This window comes from Oryza glaberrima, chromosome 12, assembly GCF_000147395.1.
Source record: "Oryza glaberrima chromosome 12, OglaRS2, whole genome shotgun sequence".
NCBI classification, from domain to species: domain Eukaryota; kingdom Viridiplantae; phylum Streptophyta; class Magnoliopsida; order Poales; family Poaceae; genus Oryza; species Oryza glaberrima.
In genome coordinates this window covers 20,828,298-20,854,260 of record NC_068337.1, presented here as the reverse complement: position 1 = coordinate 20,854,260, position 25,963 = coordinate 20,828,298, and the positions used below count along the sequence as shown (strand labels likewise).

The window sequence follows — 25,963 nt, the reverse complement described above, 5'->3', positions numbered from 1 at the left end:
TCTGGTTTTCCGGTTGAAGGACGAAAATCGGATTCGTTAACAAGTTAAGGGACCTCAGGTGAACTTATTCCTTTATGAGTTGGGCCCATCACTAAGATTCTTGCCACTGCATAATTGGTGGGCTCAACTCAGTCGGCTCATTTGTGGAACCGGCCCATTAGGAAGTGGGCTGATTTGGGGATGAAACATCTGGGCCCACTGGCCAGCCCGGCCCATGTTCCATCTTATCCTCTTCTCTTCGCCGCCCATTTCGCTCCGCGTCCCCCGCAACCCAAGAACCCCGGCGAGAACCTCGACCTCGCTCTCCTCGCCCGCCACCATGGAGGCCACCGCCGCGCCGCGGCCGCTGTCCCTCCTCGCGCGGCAGCCGCAGCCGCAGCCGCAGCAGCTGAGGCTGAGGTTGCAGCGGGTCGCCGCGTTCACCGGAGTTGGAGGCGGGGGGCGGCGGCTGATGGTGGCCGCGGCGGCCAAGAAGAGGAGGGGGAAGGGCGGGGAGGGGGAGGAGGAGGAGGAGGAGAGGGTGGACACCCACAGCTTCGCGCCCAAGGCCGGCGAGGCCACCGGGCCGTTCCCCGAGGCCGTCCTGCTCAGGAAGGTGCGTTTCTTGTTACTGTTCCAACTCACCGCCGTGAATTATGGATAGAACGAAGCTGTGGTTGGTTTCTTGTTAGTCGCGGAGAATCGAGGAATTGGAGTATGACAGTGGAGGCTAATGGCGAGATTGTGTTGGATGTTCTTATGTTGAGGAAGTAATAGCATGATTAGAAATACACAATTATGATGGCTCCATGGCTGATTTTGCTGCTATTTATTGTGAGTAATGCGGTTGATGCATTGTCTTGTCCAATGGTGGGTTGGACACCAGTTTGTCTGATGAGTTTGTTATTACAACTTTGCACGGCTGGTGAACAATGGTAATCACTGAATTACCAGCGTTGTGAATGCAGATACAAGCTGCAACATTTCGGGTTTAGCTACAATGTTTGTACTAGTGATCATGGAGCTTTACTGGATCTTGTCTGCTGACTGAATTTGCTCATAGGTTCACCTGCTTTCAACTTTAATTCTCGAGGGCATGTTGCTCTTTGTCTTTGACTGGGTTCTGATGACCAAAAACGCTGTGCCCATTTGTTTTAACATAGTTGATATTGTTTAATGTCATGACAAAGAATGAAATTCATTGTGTTACTCGTTTGTTCTGTTGGCTGTTTTACAGAAAATGGTGAAAGATGATGGTCAAGTTGCACCTGAATTTGCTGATGCAGATGAAGGTGTTATTCATTTTCTTTATATTGTTATTTTCCTTTTTGTGTTTCATGCAAATATTTTAAACCAGTCTAACCAAATTTTTACTCATTTGCAGAAAAGCTATATGAGTTTCTTAATATCCAAATGGAGAGTGATTTAAATCTGAAAAGAAGTAAGATCTCTTTCCTTTCCTTATTTACTGAGATAGTTTTTTTTTGTTTGTTTTATCTATGTCCAGTCCATTTGTGTTATTATTTATATGTGGCAATACTAAATTAACATGACTAACTTTCTCCCTTATGCAGTGCGGCATTATGAAGTGGTTTACCTAATTCATGAGGATCGTGTGGAAGAAGTTGAAGATGTTGTATCAAAAGTACAAGGTGCATTTCTCAACATGCTTCTCTTGTACAGCTGTTTGAAGTCAGCAAATTGGAGTTATTTCATGAAAGAGAAAAAAAAACTAAAACTCTCTTAAAGAGTTATCTCAGTCACTTTATGGCAAATAAACATAGTTATATGTTATATTTATGTGCATAGGAGACTCTCGAAGAGTTAATCTCAGTCATCTCATGGCTAACAAAAATAATTGTATTAGTATATGTAGGAGCTTGACACCCATGGATGCAGAGTCATTTCCTGCCAAATTACTACTATGTATTTCTTTTATGCTCTATGTCAAATCTTCAGGGCAGACAAGAATATTCTTCGATTGTTCAGGAGTTAGTGTTTGTCTGCTTTTTTCTTCTTTTGGTCTAGCAGTTAATTATTAGGCTTCTAATTACCAATATCATTTTATCTATCGCAGATTTTGTCAGAGAGAAGAAAGGAAGGATATGGAGGCTTAACAATTGGGGACTGCGTAGACTTGCTTACAAAATAAAGAAAGCAAGACATGCCAACTACATCTTAATGAACTTTGAGATACAGGCAAAATACATCAATGACTTCAAGACCCTGCTAGATAAGGACGAGAGAATCATTAGGCATCTCGTGATGAAACGGGACGAGGCGATCACTGAAGACTGCTCTCCCCCACCAGAGTTCCACACCCTGCGAGCTCAACAACAGTATATGGATGATGAATACATTGATGATGAAGATGATGGCGAAGAGGAGCAGGAGCCGGAGGAGGATTGGGATGACAAGGGTGAAATGGAGAACGCTGGTTATGAAGATGATGATGAACCTGAAATTATTCTTGTTGATGAAGTCGAGCGCGATAACAACGAAAACAGTAGAAGAAGGAACAGGACAATGAAAGTAGAGAAGTACGCAGCTGAGAAAGTCTTGAGGTAGCTTAGATGTCTCTGTTTTCATTTAGTCTTAGTGTAAGACTACCCCTTTTTTTCTATACAAAGGACCCACCTGTATGAAAATATGACTACAAAGTAATCTCAGCTGAGTGCATTCCATGTATCAAATGACCACTGTTTTGATGATAAGTTCATTAGGTGTTCCCTTGTACCTGAAGCTCCTATTCCATGTGATTTTGTGTGCACCACCACTTATACATAAAAGGAGAAATGAGGTGTGATGATGTGATCTACAGTCTACACCTTCCACTTTAGAGAGATCTTTTATGGCTATATTGGCGTATCATGTTTTCTACTCAAAATTGTGTTTTTTGAACTTTAAACATGTGTACATTTAAGTGGCATTGATCTCATGTAGATCGTCTATACAATTATTATACTTGTGGAAAATTGTGGTATATACTTACCCTACATTTAAGTGGCATCGATCTCATGTAGATCGTCTATACAATTATTATACTTGTGGAAAATTGTTGTATATACTCACCCCTCTGTTTCATATTACAAGACGCTTTGACTTTTTTTAAAAAACTCAAACGTGTGTAAGTTTGTCAAAGTTTATAGAAAAACATAGCAATATAAAATAAACATAGTATCAAAATATATTCAGCGTTACATTTAATGAAATTAATTTGGTGTTATAGGTGTTGCTATATTTTTCTATAAATTTAATTAAACTTAAAAAAATTAACTTAGAAAAAAAAAATCAAAACACCTTATAATAAGAAACAGAGAGAGTATTTTGCATCTTACGCTACATTTATTTGCCATCCGCATTCTCATTGTCTTTTTTTTTTCTGAAATTGGGTTTCTGCCCTTCACCATCAACTATGATTATAGTCCACTTTTGCATTTGCCGTGCCGTTTTAGGGACTCTTGACGTGGACGTAACCACAGCAGCCGGGAACTGTACCGTGTTCATCAAAGCTTGAGACTGTTCAAGAGTTAGTTGCAGTTTCAATGTTTCATCACAAGCTCAATAAATGTTTGAGTACTGAATCATATCGATCGATCCATAAATAGCATTAAGTTAGGGAATCTCTCAATCGTGTTTCAATTGGTTTTTGAGATGGTCAAGATTTGCAATCAGCCAATGAAAGCTCATCCTTGCATGTATGCAGGTGTACTGTACATCATCTTCCTGCTTCACATTATCTCGACGAGTAAAATACACTGATCCTTAAACTGAACTTATGCACGCGTGTAATTTAGGATCAAACTTAGAAAGTTCCTGTTTTTTAGACTTTAAACTTGTTAAACATACCATTGATAGTCCACATTGGGCATGGTTTTGTACTTCTCGTTGAATAGTGTATATATATTCATCTATGCATGATATTGACACTTGATCATTATTATTTTTAAACGACTCACACAAGACGGTGTGAAGTTTTATTGATAGAGCATGAGAAAAAAAAAACAAGATTACAACCTTGGAAGGTCGTAAGCAGGAAAAAGAAATAAAGAATATCTTCACCCACACACCGACAATACCAACATAGAGAACTAGGAGAAGCTAGCACCGGACCGGCCGCCGCTGAGCGTGACCGAACTTGATCATTATTTTCTTGTGATTATCTCTATCAATCGATACTGATCTGTTATCTCTACGTACTTATCCCTTTCATCATCAGTTCCTGCATGTAGCTACCAAAATCTTGGTAATTTATACATCTGTCCTTCCTAACCAAAATTTGAAGAGCTATGAGTTCTACTAAAAAACAATACTGAAGAAACTGAAATCTGAAAAAGGCAAAATGAGGTGACAGGTAATCTGTTGAACCGTTCTGACCTTGTCCTATGTACGACGTAGTGCTAATTATCATAGATTTCCTTGAGTACATGGCCATGATCTGGAAAAATTCTATATAATAGCCTCACCTATCCCATTAACGATCAATCATCTCTGTTTAATCTCAGTATTCTTCAGTGACTCAAAACATTAAAAATGTTTTTTGAAAAATTATAACACTAACAGCGTTTGTAGTCCAACGGTTAGGATAATTGCCTTCCATGCAATAGACCCGGGTTCGACTCCCGGCAAACGCACTTTTCTCCTTCCCATTTTTTAGTTTCAAATATGGCATTTTCATCACTAAATTCATGTGTTAAATACCTCTCCACATTTTACTTTCAAAACACGCCCCTTTTTTAGTTTCAAATATGGCCCTTTTAGTGAGTTCATTGTAAAATTTACTATTTTCAAATATGGCCTATTGGCCTTTTGAGTAACTTCATATTGGTAAACTTCTCTGGATGGAAGAAATGGAGTGCATGAAAAATGTTTTGTTACCTTTTTCTTTATTTATTATTTAACCGGGCTTCATGTGAAAGTTGGACAAAATACAGCAGCTTCAACCATCCAGTAGTTCAACATTACAAACTATAAACTTCTCTGGATGGAAGAAATGGAGTGCATGAAAAATGTTTTGTTACCCTTTTCTTTATTTATTATTTAACCAGGCTTCATGTGAAAGTTGGACAAAATACAGCAGCTTCAACCATCCAGTAGTTCAACATTACAAACTATGGGAAACTACACATCACATAGCACCGTTCTACATTTTACAAAAATTGAAACAAATCCATGACCAAACAAGAAATATAAAAAGAATAAAACAAAGTGTATATTTACAATAATGTTTCCAGTATTTATTGTATTTTTTACTTCTCTCTTCTCATACGCCTCTCTATATGTATATCAGTATATCTACCACTGGTACCATACTCCTCGATTCACTGACACATGGGCCATCCCCTTGTCAGCGAAGCATACTGACGCTCGATTCTTTTTTTTTTAAAAAAAATTATTTCATCTGTCCTAAAATAAGTGCAATTCTGTATTATTCATGTCCAACGTTTAATCATTAGTTTTATTTGAAAATTTTTATGATTAATACTTTTGTTGTTATTAGATGATAAAACATGAATAATACTTTATATATGACTATTTTTTTTAATTTTTTTATAAACTTTTTAAATAAGACGGATGGTTAAACGTTGTACATGGATATCCACAGGTGCATATTTATTTTGGAACGGAGGAAGTAGTAAATTACTTGGCGCCGACATCGCCGCGGCGGCGGACGACGCCGTCGTTGCCGGCGAGCATGAGGTACTTGTCCTTCCTGGTGAGCATGGTGCTCTCGTACCCGAGCGCCTCCGCCACCCGCCGCTGCACGGCGTTGGCCAGCTCGGTGCTCGCCGCCTTCCCCTCCCTCACCGGCGACGCGTCGACGGCGGGGAGGAACTCCACCGTGTAGCACATCCTCGGGTTGGCCAGGTAGCACAGCGCGTCCATGGACTTCCACCCGCCGGCCGTCGTGCCGTGGAACGCCGCCGCCTCGGCGGCGAGCGCCACGGGCACGACGCCGTCGGCGAGCTCCGCGAACAGCGGGCTGAACCGCAGCAGGTACGGCTCCCGGCAGGTGGTCCCCTCGGGGCAGACGACGACGTGGGCCCCCGCCTCGAGGAGGCGCGCCATGGCGGCGCCGTCGTGGGCGCGGTCCCTGGCGAGGCGCACGGTGGCGCCGATCGGGGAGAGGAGGTCGGAGACGCGGCTGAGGCTGTACGACACGGCGCGCACGGGGCGGTCCAGCGCGATGGACACGTACACCGGGTCGATCAGCGTGCGGTGGTTGCACACGTAGAGCTGCCCGCGCCGCCGCTCGCCGGTGGCGCGCCGCGGCGGCGGCGTGGGCGTGGGCGGGGGCGAACCCCTGAGGCGCCAGGACTGGCCGGTGGCGGCGAGGAGGAGCGTGGCGTGGCGGTAGGGGAGGGCGAGCGCGACGGCGAGGCGGGTGGCGGCGAGGGCGGCGCCGAAGGGAAGCCAGACGAGCATGGCGGCGGCGGCGAGCGGCGTCGGGAGGAAGGCGAGGCGGCCGTCGTGGAAGACGAGGGGGCGAGGGTACTCGCGCCGCCGCGGCAATGGCCGCCACTTGCTCTTCTCCTCGTGGCTCACCACGTACACCTCCTGCAAAATTAGCCACGATTTAGTCGAGCAATTACGGAGTACAACTTTAGTTACACTGATCAATCTTTTAAATTAGGTTGAGTTCTTTCCCCAACTTTCCAAACTCACATTCTACGTTTTTTCACACACTCTTTTCAAATCACTAAACGGTACGTTTTTCTAAAAGAAAAAATTATATGAAAGTTGCTTTAAAAAATCATTTTAATCCATTTTTTTTAAAAAAATACTCCCTCCGTTTCAGGTCACGAGACATTTTGACTTTGGTCAAAGTCAAACTATTTTAAATTTAACTAATTTTATAGACAAATATAGTAATATTTAAATACTAAATGAGTTTCATTAAATAAATAATTAAATATATTTTCATAATAAATTTGTCTTGGGATGAAAATGTTACTATTTTTTTCTACAAACTTGATTAAACTTGAAGCAGTTTAACATTGACAAAGTTAAAGTATCTTATAATCTAAAACAGAGGTAGTAGTAAACTCTTAATTAATCATAAGAAAATGTGTCGCTCCGTTTTACCTGCGCGGGAGGTGAGAGTTCCCAACCTCACCAGCTCACCTCCCGAACACAACTAGGTCATTCAAAAGCATTTAATTGATGTAAAAAGAAATATATTCAATATTATTTTTTTATAGATTGGTCAAGCTTGAAAAGAATTTTCGCTAATAAAAAGAATCAAACGAGTTGTAATATAAAACAGAGGGAATAACTATAAACACGAGAAAATTTTCATTGGTGATTTTACCTTGCAAAATGACACCAAAGGACTCCGGAGCAAATCCATGGATCCTCCCGAGAAACCAACGACGTCATCGACCCCTTCCATCGCCCTCCTCACCTCCGGCGACGCCGCCGCCACCTCGCCGCCGTCCTCCATGACCCCAGTGTAGAACCCCCACACCACCTTCATCTCCCTCGCCGCCACCACCACCTCGCCTCCTCCCTCCGCCGCCGCCATGTACTCTCTCAAGAACGGCTCCACCATCACCCTCGGCATGCTGCTCGCCCACACCACCGTCGCCGTCGCCGCCGGCGACGAACGCCGCCGTGTGAGTGTGACGATGGCGTCGACCGCCTCCTTCCCGACGTCGTCGAGGAGCCACCGCGGCAGCACGGTGCGGCCGGCGCGGAACCGCGACTCGCGCAGCCCGCAGAACGCCACCGCCGCCATGGCCCTCACCGCCACGTCGCCGCCGCCGGCGCCGGCGAGGAGGGAGATGACGGGGTAGAGGAGGAGGAGGAGGAGGCCGCGGAGGAAGCTCCCGGCCTCGACGGCGACCAGCATGAAGTAGGGGAAGAGCGAGCGCGACGACGACGAGCGGAGCAGCGCGCCCTCGACGTCGACGACCATCGTCACCGTCTTCTCGCCGCCGGCGGAGAGCCGCGCCGCGGGAGGCGTGCACCTGTGGACGGTCACGGCGGGAACACGCGGCGGCGGCAATGTGGCGGCGCCGCCGTGGAGGAGGAGGGAGAAGAGGGCGGGGAAGAGCTTGGTCTTGGCCATGGCGTGTGGTTGCACTTGCACACTTGCACCTCTACATGGTGGACTCATCGTATGTATATATAGAGGTAGGCAATGTGAACGTATCTTTGTACACATCAAATTTATTACTCCCTCCGTTTTTTAACATATGACGCCGTTAACTTTTAAACACATGTTTGATCATTTGTCTTATTTAAAAATTTTATGTAAATGTATAAGATATAAATCATGCTTAAAGTATTTGGAGTGATAAAACAACTCACAATAAATTTATAATTACGTAAATATTTTTGAATAAGACGAATGGTTAAACGTGTGATAAAAAGTCAACGACACGTCATCTATTAAAAACAGAGGTAGTATACTAGTATATTTTACCCTAAAAAGATAAAAATTCTAATAGTTTTTAAGAGTATAAATCTATTAGAATTTTTTCTTTTCTGTTGACCCCCGTATATGATAAACTTAAAAGATGAGACTTTATATACATATATGTAATACTATAAAAGTATATATGTATAAACTTCTTAAAATGTTTGGCGATAATTTTTAAACTAATGTTCACACAGAAAGCCTTTTGTGTATAGGATTAGTTCCATGCATGCATGTCTAATAAAGTGGTTGCCGAATTTGCCATTGCTAGCTAGCTTGCTAATATATGTTTCTCTTTAACTATATTAGCTTAGGTCACCGTATAGATTGTTTGTAAGTGAGATATATTAATTAGTGGTGATATAATAAATATTGTTTGATCTTAATTACTACCTCCGTTGCAAAATACTCCCCTCCATCTACTTTTGATAGTCATATTTTCAAATCTGAAAAATCTATTTTTGATAGGCATATTTCAATCCAACAACCTATCCTCTTAATGACTTTCTCGGATTTAATGCATGACTCTCCATTCTTCCACACAAGATTGGCTACATGGGCATCGAGAAATGTAAATATTAATGAATCGTTTATTTACGAGGAATGACTAGTAGCATGTTTAAATGGATGATAAGTAGAATTACTTATCTTTGGTCTGTGTGTCAAGATAAAATATGACTATCAAAAGTAGATGGAGGGAGTAAGTGCAGTTGTGAGTATCCGTGTCCAACGTTTGACTATCCGTCTTATGAAATACGACTATCAATGTTTTATCATCTAATAACAATAAAAATACTAATCATAAAAAAATTTTCAAATAAGACGAATGGTCAAACGTTGGATATGAACGGTGGAAAGCGGGACAAAGGTAGTACTCCCTCCATTCCAAATTGATCTACATATAGTTTTTTTAAGGTTATTCCTAAATGATCTACATATTTGTGTTCATTCATTAAGTCTATTCGTTATTTATGCATTGGAGTAAATGGACATTGATGCATGCATCCATGTACACAAGTATTTATAACCCACATGCAATATCTTGATTTGCTATTGGCTAGGAAATAGTGGGGATGGTGCATGCATAGAGTTTGTTGCTAGAGTAAATATAGTATGAGAGAGTTAATAGTTTTTCTTGTTCTTGGTGTACCTGTGAAATATGTAGATCGATTTAGAATAGAGGGAGTACTTAGTAGAAGGAGATTATTTTATAAAATTATTAAAGACGACTAGGGATCAAGACGTGGTTACTTCAGAGGTTTCTATAAACGTATAATTAACTAGCTGTAAATACAAACACTCATGTTAAATTTATAACTTCGGTCAGACGGTTATGTTCTTGATTATTTACTCCACGTTTCAATAGATATATGTGACCACTTATTTTAAATTATTTGTTAAGTTTGTTTTCAATATTTAATTTATCACTATAATCAAGTAGATAAAATTCGTGGCAATAATCTAAATTCAAGCGAGCCTTGAACTCTAGAGCTACAATTTACATAATTATTCAATTTTAAAATTAGAGAATGGGATAAGTCGCTCTTTCATTTGGAGAACCGGAGACCCTGTTCATGGTGAGATGGGGGTGGAGAGACAACTAATTTGCATAATTAGTTGATTGCTAGCTTGTGCGTGGAAAAGATCATTATGTACTGAACTTTAATTTTTCTGATGACAAACTGATCATGTACTACACTGGACTTTAATTTTTCTGATGACAAACTGAACATGTACACATGCCAACCAAATGATTGATTTGTTGCCTGCATGCATGCTCCTGTACGTTGCTGCACATGCATATGCACTCTGCTAATTAATTAAACTCATGTAGTCTTAACCATACTCATTTCGATCTGAACTATATACATCGACATACTGTCAGTGAGTAAGGTACTATTAGAAACTAAGTACTGATCGAGTTTCTTCACTATTTGAGAATGTACAAAACTATTTTGAAACAGATTATTCAATGAATTGAATTACTACGACGCCAGGTTATCTACTTAATTATAAAGTTAAGTTAAATATTTTTAAAAATAAACTTAATAAATAGTTTAGAACAATTTAGCTGAGGAATGCAGTAGAAGAATTGTTTTTTTTAGAAAACATATTCTTAAAAGCGTGGAGCAAATAATATACTGCCGTAATTTAGCTGAAAAGAACATGAGCAATTTTCAAGAGTTCTACTAGCTGCTAGATGGGTCCGATCACAAGTTTTTGTACTGCAATTTCTACTTATCTCTCCAAGAATGTCCATGTATGCATGAGATAAAAATTTAGTTGTCTACAAAGTTCAGAACAGTCTGCTAGAATAGCATGGGCAGATGATCAATCGGAATACAGTTTGATTTAGTTGCAGTTTCGGAAGTTGGTTACTGATCAGAATCTAAGATAGAGAGTCCTACAAGTTCAGTTCTTTGCAAGGAGAGAGAGAGAGAGAGAACATCATAAGCAACATGCATGAAAGCAAAACTAAAGCACCCATTGTTTCTTGATTGGAAAACTTTATGCCGTATTCAAGGCGTTTTAAATTTGATTTTTTTGCATTAGGGAAAAATCGGTCGACACTTTCTTTTTGGAGAAAAAACAAACAATGCATGCCTAAACTCACTAAAGAATGTGATTGGTTGCGGTTGTACAATTGTACTCCCTCCATACTCGTAAGAGAAGTTGCTTTGGATAGCGACACGGTCTCCAAAACGCAACTTTGTCTTCTTGTTTTTATAAAAATATTTATTGAAAAATGATACATGTATACTTTTATGAAAGTATTTTTCAAGACAAATCTATTCATATAATTTTTACATTTTTAAACTCAACAACTTGAGAGTTATTCATGATTTATATTCTCAATGTTCGACTTAAACATTATCTTAAACGACTTCCTTTACGAGTATGGAGAGAGTATACTTTTCGGAGGTAATTAATGGCTAATCCATATTTCCAAGAATTTAGAGGACAACTTCCTAAAAAAATGATTTTTCACTGCACAATGGGTGTCTCCATCAACCTTTAATTAATTCCTGTCCTTTTGAGTTACTCCATATTTTAGCAGCCACTAACTCATTATAACATTAATTCCTGGAGAAACTATATAGCAGTACTTCCTCCGTTTCACAATGTAAATCATTTTAGCATTTCCCACATTCATATTGATGTTAATGAATCTAGACATATAACATCAATATGAATGTGGGAAATACTACAATGACTTACATTATTGTGGGAAATACTAGAATGACTTACATTGTGAAACGGAGGGAGTACTTAACAAGCATATGCAGCATCTTGGGAATTTTCTAGGCCCTACATCTACAACAATCTAATTACTGCATGCATATGGCTACTAATGACTTATACTGTACCTCCACGAATGCCCATACTGCCATAATGTCTGAAGTGGTTTGTCAGCGTCTCCAGATGAACTCAGCCAAATTGAAAAGTGAAGAAGAGATTTAGAAGAACTCGGAACAACTCAGGAAGAACAGAGATGTGTTTAGGCAATCTTTACTAGGATAATCTTGCTCCAATCCAACAGGATTGAGCCGCCGCCGCCATTCGCCACCAGATTGCCAAAGTCGTATTACAATTAGAATTCTCAGTTCTTATACTCTCTCTCGCTTACCAACTCTACTCCTTTCCCCTCTCACAAGACAGATGCCAGCTCATGCCAACGAGACAGGTTACACGGCCCATTCCGGCCCAACATATCTACGAGTAGGCCTAGTGACTCTGGCCAGCCTCAAGTCCCTTTCTGCTCCTTCCTGTACACCATCTGGCACAGACTTCGTCTTCGGCTTGGCGCCCATACTCGGCCCCTCCTCGCCTGAAGCCTTGACAATCCCCTCCCCTTGAAAAGTGGCTTGCCCCCAAGCCAAAGCTTCAGGAAAACGCGCCCGAAGATCCTCAAGGTCCTCCCAGGTGGCATCTTCAACTGCAGTATCAGACCACTGTATTAAAACCTGGGGAACTGTGGTATTACCTTTTTTGATCAGCCGGTTATCCAGGAGCATGATAGGATATTGGAGAGCAGCATTAGAAGAAGGCAGTGTGGACTGCACTGCTCGTTGGAAACCCTTGGCTGCCTTAAGCTGGGACACATGGAACACAGGGTGTATGGAACTAGTAGCCGGAAGCTGGAGCTTATATGGAACTAGTAGCCGGAAGCCGGAATCTGAAAGGGGCCAAAATATCTGAATGCAAGCTTATGATTAGCCCTAGCTGTGACAGAAGACTGGACATAGGGCTGTAATTTCAGATAAACCCAGTCACCCAACTCAAAAGATCTGAAACTGCGTTTCTTGTCAGCCATATTTTTCATGTGTTGCTGGGCTCGATTAAGGTGCTGTTGAATCAATGAATGCATCAACCTACGCTCCTTGAGCCAAGTTTGTAGTTCAAGAATAGCACAATCTTCTGAATGAATTCCAAAATACCTGGGTGGGTGACCATACAGAACTTCAAAAGGAGATGTATTCAGTGCTGAATGAAATGCAGTATCATACCAGAATTCAGCTAGAATTCAGCTAGATGAAGCCACACTGCCCACTTGGAAGGAGTTGCATGTGTAAAACATCTGAGATATATTTCCAGGCACTGATTAACCCTCTCAGTCTAACCATCTGACTGAGGATGATAGGCAGTGCTTAGATGCAGTTGTGTTCCTGATCTAGTAAACAACTGCTCCCACAATTGGCTTGTAAAGATCTTATCTCTGTCTGAGATGATAGTTTGGGGAAGTCCATGTAGTTTATAAATATTCAGCATGAAAGTTTTGTCACATCAATAGCAGTGAAAGGGTGGGATAGGGGCAAGAAATGACCATATTTTGAAAATTTATCCACCACCACCAATATACAATTGTAAGATGAAGACCTTGGTAAACCTTCAATAAAATCTAGTGTCACCACTTGCCAAGACCCCTCAGGCATAGGTAAAGGCTGCAGTAACCCTGGGTATTTTGCCCTGTCTGGTTTAGCTTGGAGGCAGATTTGACAAGTTTGAACAAATTGTTTAGTCTGTTGCTTCATCCCTGACCATGCAAAAAGTTTCTTCAATTTGCTATAAGTGACAGGGAATCCTGAGTGCCCTCCAATAGGACTAGCATGGAATGCTGTAAGTAACGCGTTTTGCATAGTCCTGTTCTGACCAATCCAGATTCTTCCCTTATACTTGATAACTCCTGACTGCAAGGAGTACCCAGGTTTTGCATCAGGTTTGAGAGCTAAAGCAGTGAGCAAATCTGATGAAAATTGATCAGTCTCATATCCTTTAGCAACATCCAACAACCAGGTTGGCGTGCAACTGGAAACCAAGTTTAACTCAGATTCATTTTGAAATTTCCTGGAGAGTGCATCTGTTGCTGCATTAGTACTTCCCTTTCTATAACATATCTTATAGGACAACCCAAGTAGTTTGGTAAAAGCTTTGTGTTGCCATGGAGTATGTAATCTTTGATCTGATAGATGCATAAGGCTGTTGTGATCAGTGAGAATAGTGAACTCCCCAATTTGCAGATAGGATCTCCAGTGTTCTACTACCATCAATATTTCTAAGCATTCCTTCTCATAAGTTGAAAGTCCTTTAGTACGAGGACCCAAGGCCTTGCTGATAAAAGCAATTGGATGACCCCCTTGTGAAAGTATAGCTCCAATACCTGAATCACATGCATCGGTTTCAACTGTAAACGGTTGACTGAAATCAGGGAGGGCTAGCACTGGGGCTGTTACCAGTGCTTGTTTAAGTGTCTGGAATGCCTTGTCAGTATTTGCAGTCCATTTGTAGGGAACCCCCTTTCTTAATAGTTGAGTGAGTGGTTTACGAATAATGCCAAACCCTTTAACAAACTTTCTGTAATAGCCAGCCAACCCAAGGAACCCCTGAGCTTCTTAGGAGTAGTAGGAATGGCCCAATCCACTACCTCCTGAACCTTACTGGGATTAGTTGACACTCCTGCACCACTGATTATATGACCCAAGTAGGTTAATTGCTGTTGAGCAAATGAGCATTTGGACAATTTAACTTGCCATTGGTGTCTTTGCAACAGTGATAGGACTTGTTTGATGTGATCCAAATGAGACTCAAGATCAGGACTATAAATTAGTATATCATCAAAGAACACTAGAGCAAACTTCCTGAGCACAGTCTGCAATGTGGCATTCATTGCTCCTTGGAATGTAGCAGGAGCTCTAGTGAGACCAAAGGACATAACCTTGTACTCATAGTGTCCAGTGTGGGTTTGGAATGCTGTTTTATACTCTTCTCCTGCCTTCATCCTGATTTGGTGATAACCAGCTCTCAAGTCAAGCTTAGAGAACCATTTTGCTCCTGATAACTCATCCAACAGTTCATCAATGACTGGCATGGGTATGTGCTCTTGACTGTAATGGCATTAAGTTGTCTGTAGTCAATAACTAGCCTCCAAGTACCATCTTTTTTTTTCTTACTAGCAGGGCTGGGGAAGAGAAAGCACTCTAGCTGTGCTGAATTACCCCTGACTGGAGCATTTTGGCCACTTGGGCTTCAATCTCATCCTTCAATGCAGGGTTATATCTATAGGATCTCAGGTTCACTGGCTTAGCATCAGGAATTAAAGGAATACTGTGGTCACAAGCTCTTTTGGGAGGCAATCCTTTTGGCTCTTCAAAGACAGATGAAAATTCCTGAATGATTTGCTGAACTGATGCCGGAATAGGATCAGTGGTAGTCTGCAAAACTGAAGCTAATTGCACTAGGCAAAGTATTGAGCCACATTTAGCCATTCCTTCCAACTGGTCAGATGTAATAGGGAGACAGGTTGTTGTATGAGGGGTAATGCCAAACAATCTCACAGTTTTACCAGACAGTTCAATATCCATCCATTTGTTAACCCAGTCTACTTGCATGGGGCTGAATCTTTCTAACCAATCCATACCCAAAATCACATCATAACTTCCCAATTGTAATAGTTTGAAAGTGTTTTTAAAATTGTGCCCTTGCATCCACCAGCTGCAATCAATGATTTCATGTGTACAACTCATGGTTCCCCCATCTGCAACCTTAACAGTGACAGGCTTAGGCAAAGGAGAGATTCCTGACAACTTCATTCCCACACCAAGATCAATAAAAGAATGAGAACTACCTGAATCTATCAACATTAGCAGTTCAGCTCCCTGCACCCATCCCCTTAGTCTGATTGATCTATTGGATTCAGTTCCCCATAGAGCTTGCTGAGAAATAGCCATTAACATACCAGGGTTTAGTTCATCTGCCTCTGCTATGTCACTGACTGATTCAGGCTCATGTTGGTGATGTAATGCTTCAATCAACTCCTGCACAACATGTAGTTGAACAGAAGTTGTGCATTTATGATCTCTGCCCCACCTTTCCCCACAAACAAAACATAGCCCTTTGGATCTGCGATAAGCCTTCAATGAAGCCAGTCTGTCATCCTTAGCCTTGGATGCATCAATTGCCTTCTTATCTTCTGTCAGAACCACAGTAGGAGTCCTAGGACTATGATTCACTGGACTGAATTGATTAGTTCTAGGAACCTGCCTGATGCTAGAAGAACATTCAGTTCTTTTGCTACTCACAGTCCTGCTACCCTCCAATATTTCCTCTTGTAACAAAGCTATGGAACAAGCTGAGTCTAAATCTTGGGGCCTTTGCAACATTACTGCTCCCCTGATCTCATCCCTTAACCCCTTCAATGAACTTTTGGACAAAGTATACAGGAGTTAAAGCACTATCATAGGCCATAAGTTGGTGCATTATGCTGTCAAATTTTTCCACATATTCTGAAACTGAACTGGATTGTTGTGCATGAAACCACTGACGGATTAGAGCTTCCTGTCTATCACGGGTAAATCTAGCACACACCAATTCACAGAGAGTTTGCCAGGTAATCCCCACAATTTGTTGCCTAATGGACTGCAACCAGAACACTGCATTACCCCCAAAATTGAGCGTAGCTACCTTAACCCAATGTATAGGATGAATGCCATATATATCAAAATACTGCTCACAATTGCTCTTCCACATCTGGGGATTCTCTCCCTCAAATCTAGGGCAGGACATAGGGGGCAGATTTTTGCTCAAATCAACATACTCAGCAGAAGAATTCGGGGAAGTCACAGCATGGTCACCATCAGAATTAACAGGGGAAAAGAGATTCGGGTCGCGCTTACCAGCAAGCCACTATGTACCATCGCTGGTCTGAGCAGTCTTGGATAGAGTGTGTTCTATGTGCTCCACCTTGACGCTGAGGTTTCCCACCGTGCTTCCCAACTCTTCAACCTTCTTCTCTACCACCGGTAATCTAGTCTCAACCGCCTTCCTCAACTCCGCGAAATCTCCACAAACACGCTCCTCTGCTTCCACCCTCTTCTTCTCATTCTCCGCTATTGTCTTCAAGAGCAGATCCAGTTTACTGTCCTGAGCCATGGTTCCTCAAGCTTCCTTCAACGCTAGGATTTCTGCTCGGATCTCTCTCACCCACGCTCCGAACTCGGTTAACCAGGAGAAGGCAAGTTGCCTTTTCGCGGGATTCAATTCCGAGGAATAGATCCCAATCCTTCCCTGGAATTCTACAACCAAGCCAAGAGAATTTTGGGGCGAAAGGGCTCTGATACCAGAAATTGTCAGCGTCTCCAGATGAACTCAGCCAAATTGAAAAGTGAAGAAGAGATTTAGGAGAACTCGGAACAACTCAGGAAGAACAGAGATGTGTTTAGGCAATCTTTACTAGGATAATCTTGCTCCAATCCAACAGGATTGAGCCGCCGCCGCCATTCGCCACCAGATTGCCAAAGTCGTATTACAATTAGAATTCTCAGTTCTTATACTCTCTCTCTCTCTCTCGCTTACCAACTCTACTCCTTTCCCCTCTCACAAGACAGATGCCAGCTCATGCCAGCGAGACAGGTTACACGGCCCATTCCGGCCCAACATATCTACGATTAGGCCTAGTGACTCTGGCCGGCCTCAAGTCCCCTTCTGCTCCTTCCTGTACACCATCCGGCACAGACTTCGTCTCCGGCTTGGCGCCCATACTCGGCCCCTCCTCGCCTGAAGCCTTGACATGGTTTAGTTCATGGGCACTAATAAATGAATTAGTTGAAATTCTTCTCTTCTCTCTTCTAGGATAAGTTGTACATTGATGGCATTAAGAAACTAGGCCACTCATTGAGTTCTCATAGAAAAAAAAAAGACACTTTTATGGCTCAACAATCATGTGTCCATGGCAACAAGGCTAAAATGCCTGAGTACTAATTGGATACATTAAATCAGATAGAAGACCAACATTACAAAATGAATTCACACAAAAGTATTACTCCATGTTTCACACTGTCATTTCTCTAACAGGTTAATTGTGCCTATAAAAAAAATCAAACTAAACTAATGAGGTCGGTCCTCTGATGTGAGACCACAAATCTGTCATAAATACATGCTGTTCAAACACATGAAGAGCTACCCTGCAAGCTGACAGATTAGACCAAGTAAAGACGATGCCATTTCTAAGCAAGCGGTAGCAGCACCAACTGAGTGACCAGGCCTGATGCCATATTAGATGCATAAACCATGATCATGCAGACATTGCCACCTGCAGGTTTACAATTAATCATTCTATATGGTAGTAGCACTAATTATTATTGCTGCTGGAGCAGAATGACCAAACATTGCTTTCAGAGCAACTACAAATAATTCTGAAGTTTATTTTCCAGCTTGATTGGCAGCAAGAGCGATGTTGCTGGGACAATTACTATGTTGAAGATTGCATCATTAGTTCAATGGGAGTGGAAATTTTCTGGTCAACACTTTTGTGTTAAGTTTCATATGGTTTGTAGCTTATGGTAAAAATAGTCAGAACCATGGATTAGAAGCCTAGTTACATGTCCTGCTTCATGTTGAGTCAGAATCGATGTGAAAAGGTCTAAAGTGAAACTAATTGCACCATAGACCATGTAATCTGTTTCTGATATGAAATAAATCTTATGAGTTCTAATAAAAATGTAAAAAGACCAAAAAAAAATGAAGCTAGAAGCTCACCATCAATGTTTAACCAGGCAACTAGTGATTGTGCCAAGAATCAGAGATGTGCTATACGCTGTTAATTCTCCGATTTCTTTTTTTAAACAATTCTCGGATTTCTTGTAGAGGATTACCAAGGCTGTAATCTGTAAGGTACTAGTATGTCCTAGAAAAAACGAATTACTAGCTAAGAATCTGGACACATAGGATTGATTTTTTTGGGAGGAGGTAGCAGCTAGTGTCCTGTACTGTACTGTACTGCAGAATTACACAATAGATGACCTGGAGCAGAATCCATGGAGCAATAGTGTGACTATGACCAACAGTGTCAGTTTCTATTAGCTTATGGCAGCTACTCCCTTCGTCCCATAATATAAGAGATTATGTTATTTTTTATATAAGAAAGCAGTGAACTGATGGTACATAAGTTGATAGGTGATAGAATAAAATAGTACTCCCTCCGTCCCAAAATAAGTACAGTTTTAGCACTATTCAAGTTCAACGTTTGACCATTCATCTTATTTGAAAGAAGATTATGATTATTATTTTTATTGTTATTAGATGATAAAACATGAATAGTACTTTATGTGTGACTAATTTTTTTTAATATTTTTCATATTTTTTTTCAAATAAGACGGATGGTCAAAGCGCTAAACACGGATATTTATGGCTGCATTTATTTTGGGACGGAGGTAGTACAAAAGTTGGTAGATAGAAGAATAAACTAGTTATCCCTCCATCTCAAAATATAAGAGAATTTGGAGGGACGTGACACATCCTAGTACTACCTCCGTCAAAATAAGTGCAACCATGAGTTTCCGCGCTTAACTTTGATCGTCCGTCTTATTTGAAATTTTTTATAATTAGCATTTTTGTTATTATGAGATGATAAAATATGAATAGTACTTTACTCGTGACTTATGTTTTTAATTTTTTTTCAAAAAAATTTCAAATAAGACGAATGGTCAAAGTTGGGCGTGGAAAACCATGGCTGCACTTATTTTGGGAAGGAGGGAGTAATTCGTAGTATTAGGATATGCCACATCTTTCTAAAATCATAATGGAGGGAGTATAAAAGTGGATGGTGGAGAATAAAGTAGTATAAAAGTTGATAAGTAGAGAATAAAATAGTCTCGGGATTCTAAAATCTCTTATATTTTACGATGAATTTGTAGGAGAAAATACCTTATATCATCTTATATTATGGGACTTATATTCTAGGATAAATTTGTAGGAGAAAATACCTTATATTATCTTATATTATGGGAGGAAGGGAGTACTCTGAATTTTTCAGCTCCAGCTTGACAGCGAGACTGATGCCGGATATGCTGGGCCAATGCATGCGAGGTGTAGCTTTCAACCAGCTTTGCTCGCAGCAGGCCGGCGGCGTGGACGGCGAGGGAGAAGAAAAGATTGCGTCTCAATTAGGTGAGGATGGACAACCATTTGGGGCCATTTACTGTAAGCTTAGTAGCATCATCTGTTTGGTGTCAAACTGTCCAAGTTCAGCATCAGTGTGAAAAAGCGAAGAATGTTACACATGTACACACAGTCACAGTACAGACCCTCCTGGCCATACTAGGTTCTAAGCTAAATTCTTCTTCAGACGTGTTTGCCAGGTCAAATCAGAGCAGTTAACAGTTGTGGTACAACAGGCTAATTAGTAGTAGCTGCTAGCCTACATAACTACAGTAACAACTTCTTAAGTAACCCATAATCGTTGACTCCACACGTAAGATAATCAGCATTAACATCCTGATGGCTACCAGTCGGCAAAGGAAAAAAGAAAGAAAGAAAGGAAACGAAATTGATCATCTCTTCGCTTCTAATCTTCGCTCAGGCGTATCTGCACAGCAAACATCGTCAAGAGAAATTGCAAGACTGCAAACCCAAAACATGACACGCATTGCAAAGGTTTCTCTCTGAAAACCGCTAAGATTTTTACTCCTCAAAATATGTTCCATCACGCGAACCGAAGTGAAAACAAACACCAATTTCTACTTGCGAGGCAAACAGAGTTCCAACAATCCAACACCATAAAACCTGATACACTGTTACACGGCAAGGCGCCAACAGAGGGCACATGCTACGATGGCCTAGACTGCCAGAGGTGGCAAGAAGTACAAAAATGTCGCGATCTCATTTTGGCTGGTAGAATCTGCGGGTATGATGATCAGGTTTCTTTGATAGCTTGCTTGCTTCTCCGTTGGTGCACGTCCCAGTTGAACACCCGAGCAATTGTAACCTGAGGAAGATGGAATCATGGTTAGGATGCTCAATCATACAAAATTTATGAGTTGAAGGAATCTTAAGTCAGATAGCCAGTCTACCTGAGTGATCGTTTGTTGGTCCCGCAAGAACTGGAGATCAGCAACAAGGACTTCTAAACTGGCCTTGGCGTTTTCCAGATTCTTTTTCAAGAGGGCGTTGGCCTGTAACATATGAAGACATGATGGAAGAAACTAAAGCAAAAGGGAACATGAATTCAGATGCTTGGTATGCCCAAAATAACCTCGTCGCAGGAGTACTCCAGCATTACATTTGCACCCAACCATAGGCACACAGAATCGGTGTCCTCGATTTTCGCACGGGAGTAGATTCCCTCAGATAATTCAAAATCGGCTGTGAGTGCCTGCATCAATTATTTGGAAGCGGTAGTAGTTAGCTTTCAAGAAGATGTTATGCCTGCTAAAAATAGCACTATGACTAGCAATCACTATAATCTCTATAGAGAGAAAATTCCATTTGTAGATAAGGCACAGATTTGTGGTATAGATAAGAAGTTTTGGTTCTCCCTGTGGTCTTAATTGGTATCCCAAATTTTTGTGGTAATTTTGGATTTGGGTGAAATCTTTGCGCCACAAATGGAATTTTCTCTTCAAGGAACTATCAGTTATTCAACTCTTCCATTCACCATATACACATTAACTTGAACATTATCAAGCTTGAGTGGCAAGAGAATTTTTTTGATTGAATCAGAGAAGAGTTCAGGTAATGTTCATGGTATGCGGAGTGAGCAATAAGGCATAAAACCCTTGGAGCAGGCTGATTATCATTTTGGTGCTTCACTTAAAAGAATTCATGAACATTGGCACTTTGGTGTATAATACATACCAAAACTAACACAACAACCTAATTTCTACTCTTTAATGATCATGTAATAAAAAAAATATCAGCCACTCAAATGTTTTACTTCACATAAACCAGCCATTGCTATGAAGTCTAGTTAACAGTAGCACAATAATGACAATTAGTACTTAGCAGTTTCCAATATCCAAAAGAACAGTTGTAGTCATCAATCTACATTTAGGGATAACAGAACAAGGTGATAACCAGCTGCCCTAAAATGACATACATGGCCAAAAATAGTTAACAGAAAAATGTTAAGTAGCATGCAAACCATCAAAGTTGAATTTTGATAAATTATACTAGACTTTAGCTGGTGTCCTGGACAAAAATGGTTAAGTTATGCATAGCTACATATTGACTTAAAAACATTTTCTGGCAAAAAGAAGCAAAACATCCCAAGCACAACAAAAATAGAAACATAACTGAAACATGACTTTTAAGAGATTGTACAGACCTCACCCAAAGCTTTTTTAGCTTGTAAAGTTGCAACAATATCCAAGCACTTCTCTATATCAGGAATTTTTGCCTGTGGCAACAAAATAAAAGAGTAGTTACACAGGCTAGCATTAACAGTTTAACACCCATAGTTACAACTATATATATACAAGTCAGATCAATGAACTAGAAATCCATTAGTTTGATTTGTATGAGCACCTGAAGATCTCTCTGTTGTGCTAGAAGTTTCATCTCCACTATTTTGTACTGCTGCAGCCTAAAAATGGGGGTAAAAGATGAATTAAATTACCCTCTAAATAAGGCACAACCAAGTAGAAGTGAAAATGTGCACAGAAACAATAACGCTGTGCCAAGACTGCAAGATATTTTTAAACAACCAAATTTTAGGATTTATTCCCAATTATCCTTTTCTGATTGGTCAATTTGTACCAAACATCTGTTGAAATGGACGGCATCATTTTGACAACAGAACTTCTCTGTGTCTTTACAAAGGCAATATAAAGTGCATGACCAGAATCAGTTCTGCATATGAAGTAGACTGACAGAACACCAAAATATTATGTATAAACCAATGAACTTTTCACAGGTCCTAAGAGTAAACGTAATAATGATTAGGACCGATAGGCCAGGAGAAAATTTGACACATGTTAATTCCCTGATTCCTTCAATCTATAGCTATACATTTTGGAGAGTGTTCTTTTAGTGCTTTGCCGGTCAAAGTGGGAAGTAGTTTTATAATGTAATGTTGTTTATTTTTTTTCTGCGGGAAATGTAATGTTGTTTCTAATGTAATTTTCTGTTTCAAGTGCAAGTAAATAAGAAGAATGAAAAAAGAAAGTTGATTGGGATCTAGCAATTCTCAAGTTGTTGATGAATAGAAAACACCTCAAAAAATAAAAAGCTAAATTAATTATCAATTTCACAAGATGAAAGTCTCAGAAGTCAATTCTTTTGTGTAACCTAGTGTACTACTGATTATTAAATGTTTGTATTCCAGAACAAGATTTGCATTTCTCAGTGCCAACAAAAATTACTGAAGGAAGTTTTTCTTTTAGCAAGGAAAATGGCAAATCGTTTGACAATAAAGGATGGAAATTGTATTTTAATCCCTTTCCTTTCAAATACTATCTTCTTTTCTTTTTATCTATCAGTAATGAAATTTGACAATGTGTAAAGATATCATTATCCTTTAAAAGGTTATAGATGGTCTCTTAGATCCTTGAAGGTACGGTTAAGATTCATGATAGCCGTTACATCAAAATGAACAAATGGTCTCCATACAAGGTAGCGCACCTTAAAAACCTTTATCATTAGAATAACTGACCTAGACCAACAGATGTCTAGGTCTACATCCCCTAAAATTCTACATCTACATTGACATGTTGCATTCCTTATTTGAAGGTAGAAAACATAGGATAACTAAGAAGGAGCTTGGTATCGATTAATTAACAACGGATGTGAGCACGCTTGGGAGTCGAACGCAAGCTGGCGGGGCGGACGACGGCTGCCCCTGCCAACTGCACTAGCACAACTACCTGGAATTAGCATTATTTGAAATATTAGTAACCCCATAATTCTTGAAACGAGACTAAATGGGATTACTGGTCAACGTGAGAGTTGTTCGCATCTGAATCATGGGGGACAATCAATTTTCACATTGATTGACATGCTTGTGTTGAGGGTTCAAGATCCCAAGAAAGGAATAGCCTTTCCCAGATCAAGCATGATGCACAAGCTGTAACCGCAGAACCAGCAATTTTACCGAACAACATGTCTTTAACAGGAAATCCGGCTATCATCCATAATCAACAGAAAAACGCAGGCACCAACAACTAGCGTACCAAAGGGCATGATCAACAAACCATGAGTAATCAAAGAAATCAATGAAATCAATCAGTCATACAGCACAGCAGCTTCCAGACCTCTGGAGCAGCCAAGCCGAGTCGCTAAACAACCAAAACAACAGGTATGCACACTCCAAGGCCATTACCTAAGCAACTCTGCAAACAGGTAGGTAGCACTGACAAGCGCTGCGCGACGGAGCCACTCATGATCCCTTCAACGCCACTCCAAAACCCTGAAATCCTAAAATCCTAATGTGAAATCCTAATAACTCCAAAACCCTGAAATCCTAAAATCCTAAAAATGAAATCCTAATAAAATCGTAATGTGAAATCCTAATGTTTCACCTACTAGCTAGCGCGACCTCCCATCCCATCAGGTCAGCTGCAATCCTAAATTCCCGAGGAACTCGCGGAGATAGATCACAGCGACACAAACATAGATGATAGATCCAACGCAAGACGACGCCGCCGGTGGATCGAACCTCCCATCAAGCGCCGCACACGGGAGACGCCGTCCCCATCTCGCCGATCCACATGCGCGCGCGCACCACCACCACGCGAGGAAGCGACCCCCCCCCCCCCCCCCCCCCCGATCCGCCTCACCGAGCACACCGCGCGGCAGGCGGGGCCTCGACACCCCGAGGAGGAGAAGAGAAGGGAGGGGGAACGCGCGTCGCGAGGCTTAGCTTAGCTGGAGCTATCTCTACCTATACCTTTCCTGGAGGAAGGCGAGGCCGGAGTTGACGTCGAGCCCGGCCTGGCGGAGGTAGGTCTCGACGTCCTCGACGAAGGACGCCGCCGGGATGCCCCGCCGCTCCGTCACCCCCTGCGGCGTCGCCGCCGCCGACGAGGAGGAGGAGGAGGAGGCCGCCGCCGCCGCCATGAGAAATCTCGAGGGAGTTGGAGGAGGAGGAGGAGGAGGAGGAGGAGGGAGAAGGCCCAAACTGGGAGAGGAAGCGCGTGTCCAACCCAGGCCCGAGTAGTGGTGGTCGCGGCGGGCCACCCTCTCACTGACTGGTGGGGTCCACCTCCCCGTCTTTATATATTCCTGGATTGTTACGGGCTCTCTCGGCCCGGTCCAAGTAGGCCCGCCTTGGTTTATTTGTTTGTGTTTGTCTCTCTATGGTTCTCTTCGAGTTGTCCATATACCCTAATAAGCTAAAATGGATCATTGCAGTTCTTATCGGTTGCTCATATTCCCTAATAAGCTAAAACAGTTTATTAGAAAATAAAAATTAATTTATAGTTAAAACTTTATATATATATATATATATATGTTCTTCGTGACTTAAAAGGCAATGCTTAAAAAAAACTATATTGAAAATATCTTAAAATTAAAATCAAAATTAAGTTTGAGAATTCAAATTTTGGATTTGGTTTTGGCTTATTAGAATAACCAATGGGACTCTCTCTCTCTCTCTCTCTCTCTCTCTCTCTCTCTCTCTCTCTCTCTCTCTCTCTCTCTCTCTCTCTCTCAAAGATGGAAGTAAGTTTCACAAATCTATAATATCACAAAAATGTACTTGTAGCCGTTAAAAGAAATGTAGTTATAATAATAAGCTTTAAAAGCCTAAAATTCTATATCCTGTCGTGCAAAAAATATAGTACCTTTTGTAACAGTTTTCGTTAGTAGTGCTTCTGTTGCCATTTGGTATTGTAAAACGATGGTTTTATGACTTGTTTTCGTAAAATTACACTTATTATTACTTCATGTTTTTTTTTATCTTTTGAGGAAATTCTGCACTCTTGCCCATACTTCTGTTGCCAGAAGTGCAATTTTATTATAATTAATTCTTAAAAGAGAAATTTGAGTAGATACCATCCAACTTGACGCCAACTGAGGACACAAATAATGTCATTTTGTGATCTGGAATGTCAACAGAATTTTAGACAATTTTACCATAATAATTATTAACAGCGTAGTTTGCACTCTATAATTTTGCAAACTGTTCCTGAAAGCATAGAAATAGCTTCCACAACAAGTTCAGTTTTGCAAAAATTATTATAATTCGTTTTGACTTTGGTCAGAGTCAAACTACTCCAAGTTTGACCAAGTTTGTAGAAAAACGTAGTAACATTTTCAACTCAAGACAAATATATTATGAAATGTATTTAATTA

General features: G+C 41.0%; 3 protein-coding genes and 1 non-coding gene across 5 annotated transcripts; 2 read left to right on the top strand and 2 right to left on the bottom strand.

The window, feature by feature from the left end:
* Positions 1-261: 261 nt before the first annotated feature.
* LOC127757296 (protein REGULATOR OF FATTY ACID COMPOSITION 3, chloroplastic) lies at positions 262-2,708 on the top strand. The gene is given in 5 exon segments (XM_052282798.1): positions 262-595; positions 1,217-1,342; positions 1,345-1,420; positions 1,554-1,631; positions 2,057-2,708. Coding segments are annotated over 5 exon segments (1,047 nt in total). The 5' UTR covers positions 262-319; the 3' UTR covers positions 2,548-2,708.
* A 966-nt stretch (positions 2,709-3,674) lies between these two features.
* Positions 3,675-8,146, bottom strand: LOC127757295 (probable glycerol-3-phosphate acyltransferase 3). Of its 2 annotated transcripts, XM_052282797.1 has the most exons (3): positions 7,292-8,065; positions 5,624-6,537; positions 3,675-4,247 (listed from the first exon to the last, which is right to left on the bottom strand). In XM_052282797.1, the coding sequence occupies exons 1-3, from the start codon at positions 8,048-8,050 to the stop codon at positions 4,172-4,174; spliced, it is 1,749 nt and encodes a 582-aa protein (XP_052138757.1). In that variant the 5' UTR covers positions 8,051-8,065; the 3' UTR covers positions 3,675-4,171. The 2 variants fall into 2 exon arrangements, with proteins under 2 accessions (XP_052138757.1, XP_052138756.1); XM_052282796.1 differs by lacking the exon at positions 3,675-4,247 and having other exon boundaries at positions 4,259-6,537; positions 7,292-8,146.
* Positions 4,542-4,613, top strand: TRNAG-UCC (transfer RNA glycine (anticodon UCC)). Its single transcript has one exon. It is a non-coding gene; the product is annotated as a tRNA-Gly (tRNA).
* A 12,184-nt stretch (positions 8,147-20,330) lies between the features above and the next one.
* On the bottom strand, positions 20,331-24,796 carry LOC127757298 (prefoldin subunit 3). Its single transcript, XM_052282799.1, has 6 exons — positions 24,558-24,796; positions 22,199-22,256; positions 21,999-22,070; positions 20,928-21,047; positions 20,746-20,847; positions 20,331-20,660 (listed from the first exon to the last, which is right to left on the bottom strand). Exons 1-6 carry the CDS (start codon positions 24,725-24,727, stop codon positions 20,589-20,591), a joined length of 594 nt encoding a protein of 197 aa, XP_052138759.1. The 5' UTR covers positions 24,728-24,796; the 3' UTR covers positions 20,331-20,588.
* Positions 24,797-25,963: the final 1,167 nt, after the last annotated feature.

What these genes read in the sequence shown, in the direction of transcription:
- LOC127757295 (XM_052282796.1), bottom strand. Translation starts at nt 8,146, where the DNA reads ATGTGTACAAAGATACGTTCACATTGCCTACCTCTATATATACATACG. An exon ending in CTTTGGTGTCATTTTGCAAG is followed by an intron (nt 6,538 to 7,291) that starts GTAAAATCACCA and finishes CTAATTTTGCAG; the next exon opens with GAGGTGTACGTGGTGAGCCA.
- LOC127757298 (XM_052282799.1), bottom strand. Translation starts at nt 24,727, where the DNA reads ATGGCGGCGGCGGCGGCCTCCTCCTCCTCCTCCTCGTCGGCGGCGGCG. An exon ending in CTAAAAAAGCTTTGGGTGAG is followed by an intron (nt 21,048 to 21,998) that starts GTCTGTACAATC and finishes TAATTGATGCAG; the next exon opens with GCACTCACAGCCGATTTTGA. An exon ending in TGGAGTACTCCTGCGACGAG is followed by an intron (nt 20,848 to 20,927) that starts GTTATTTTGGGC and finishes CATATGTTACAG; the next exon opens with GCCAACGCCCTCTTGAAAAA.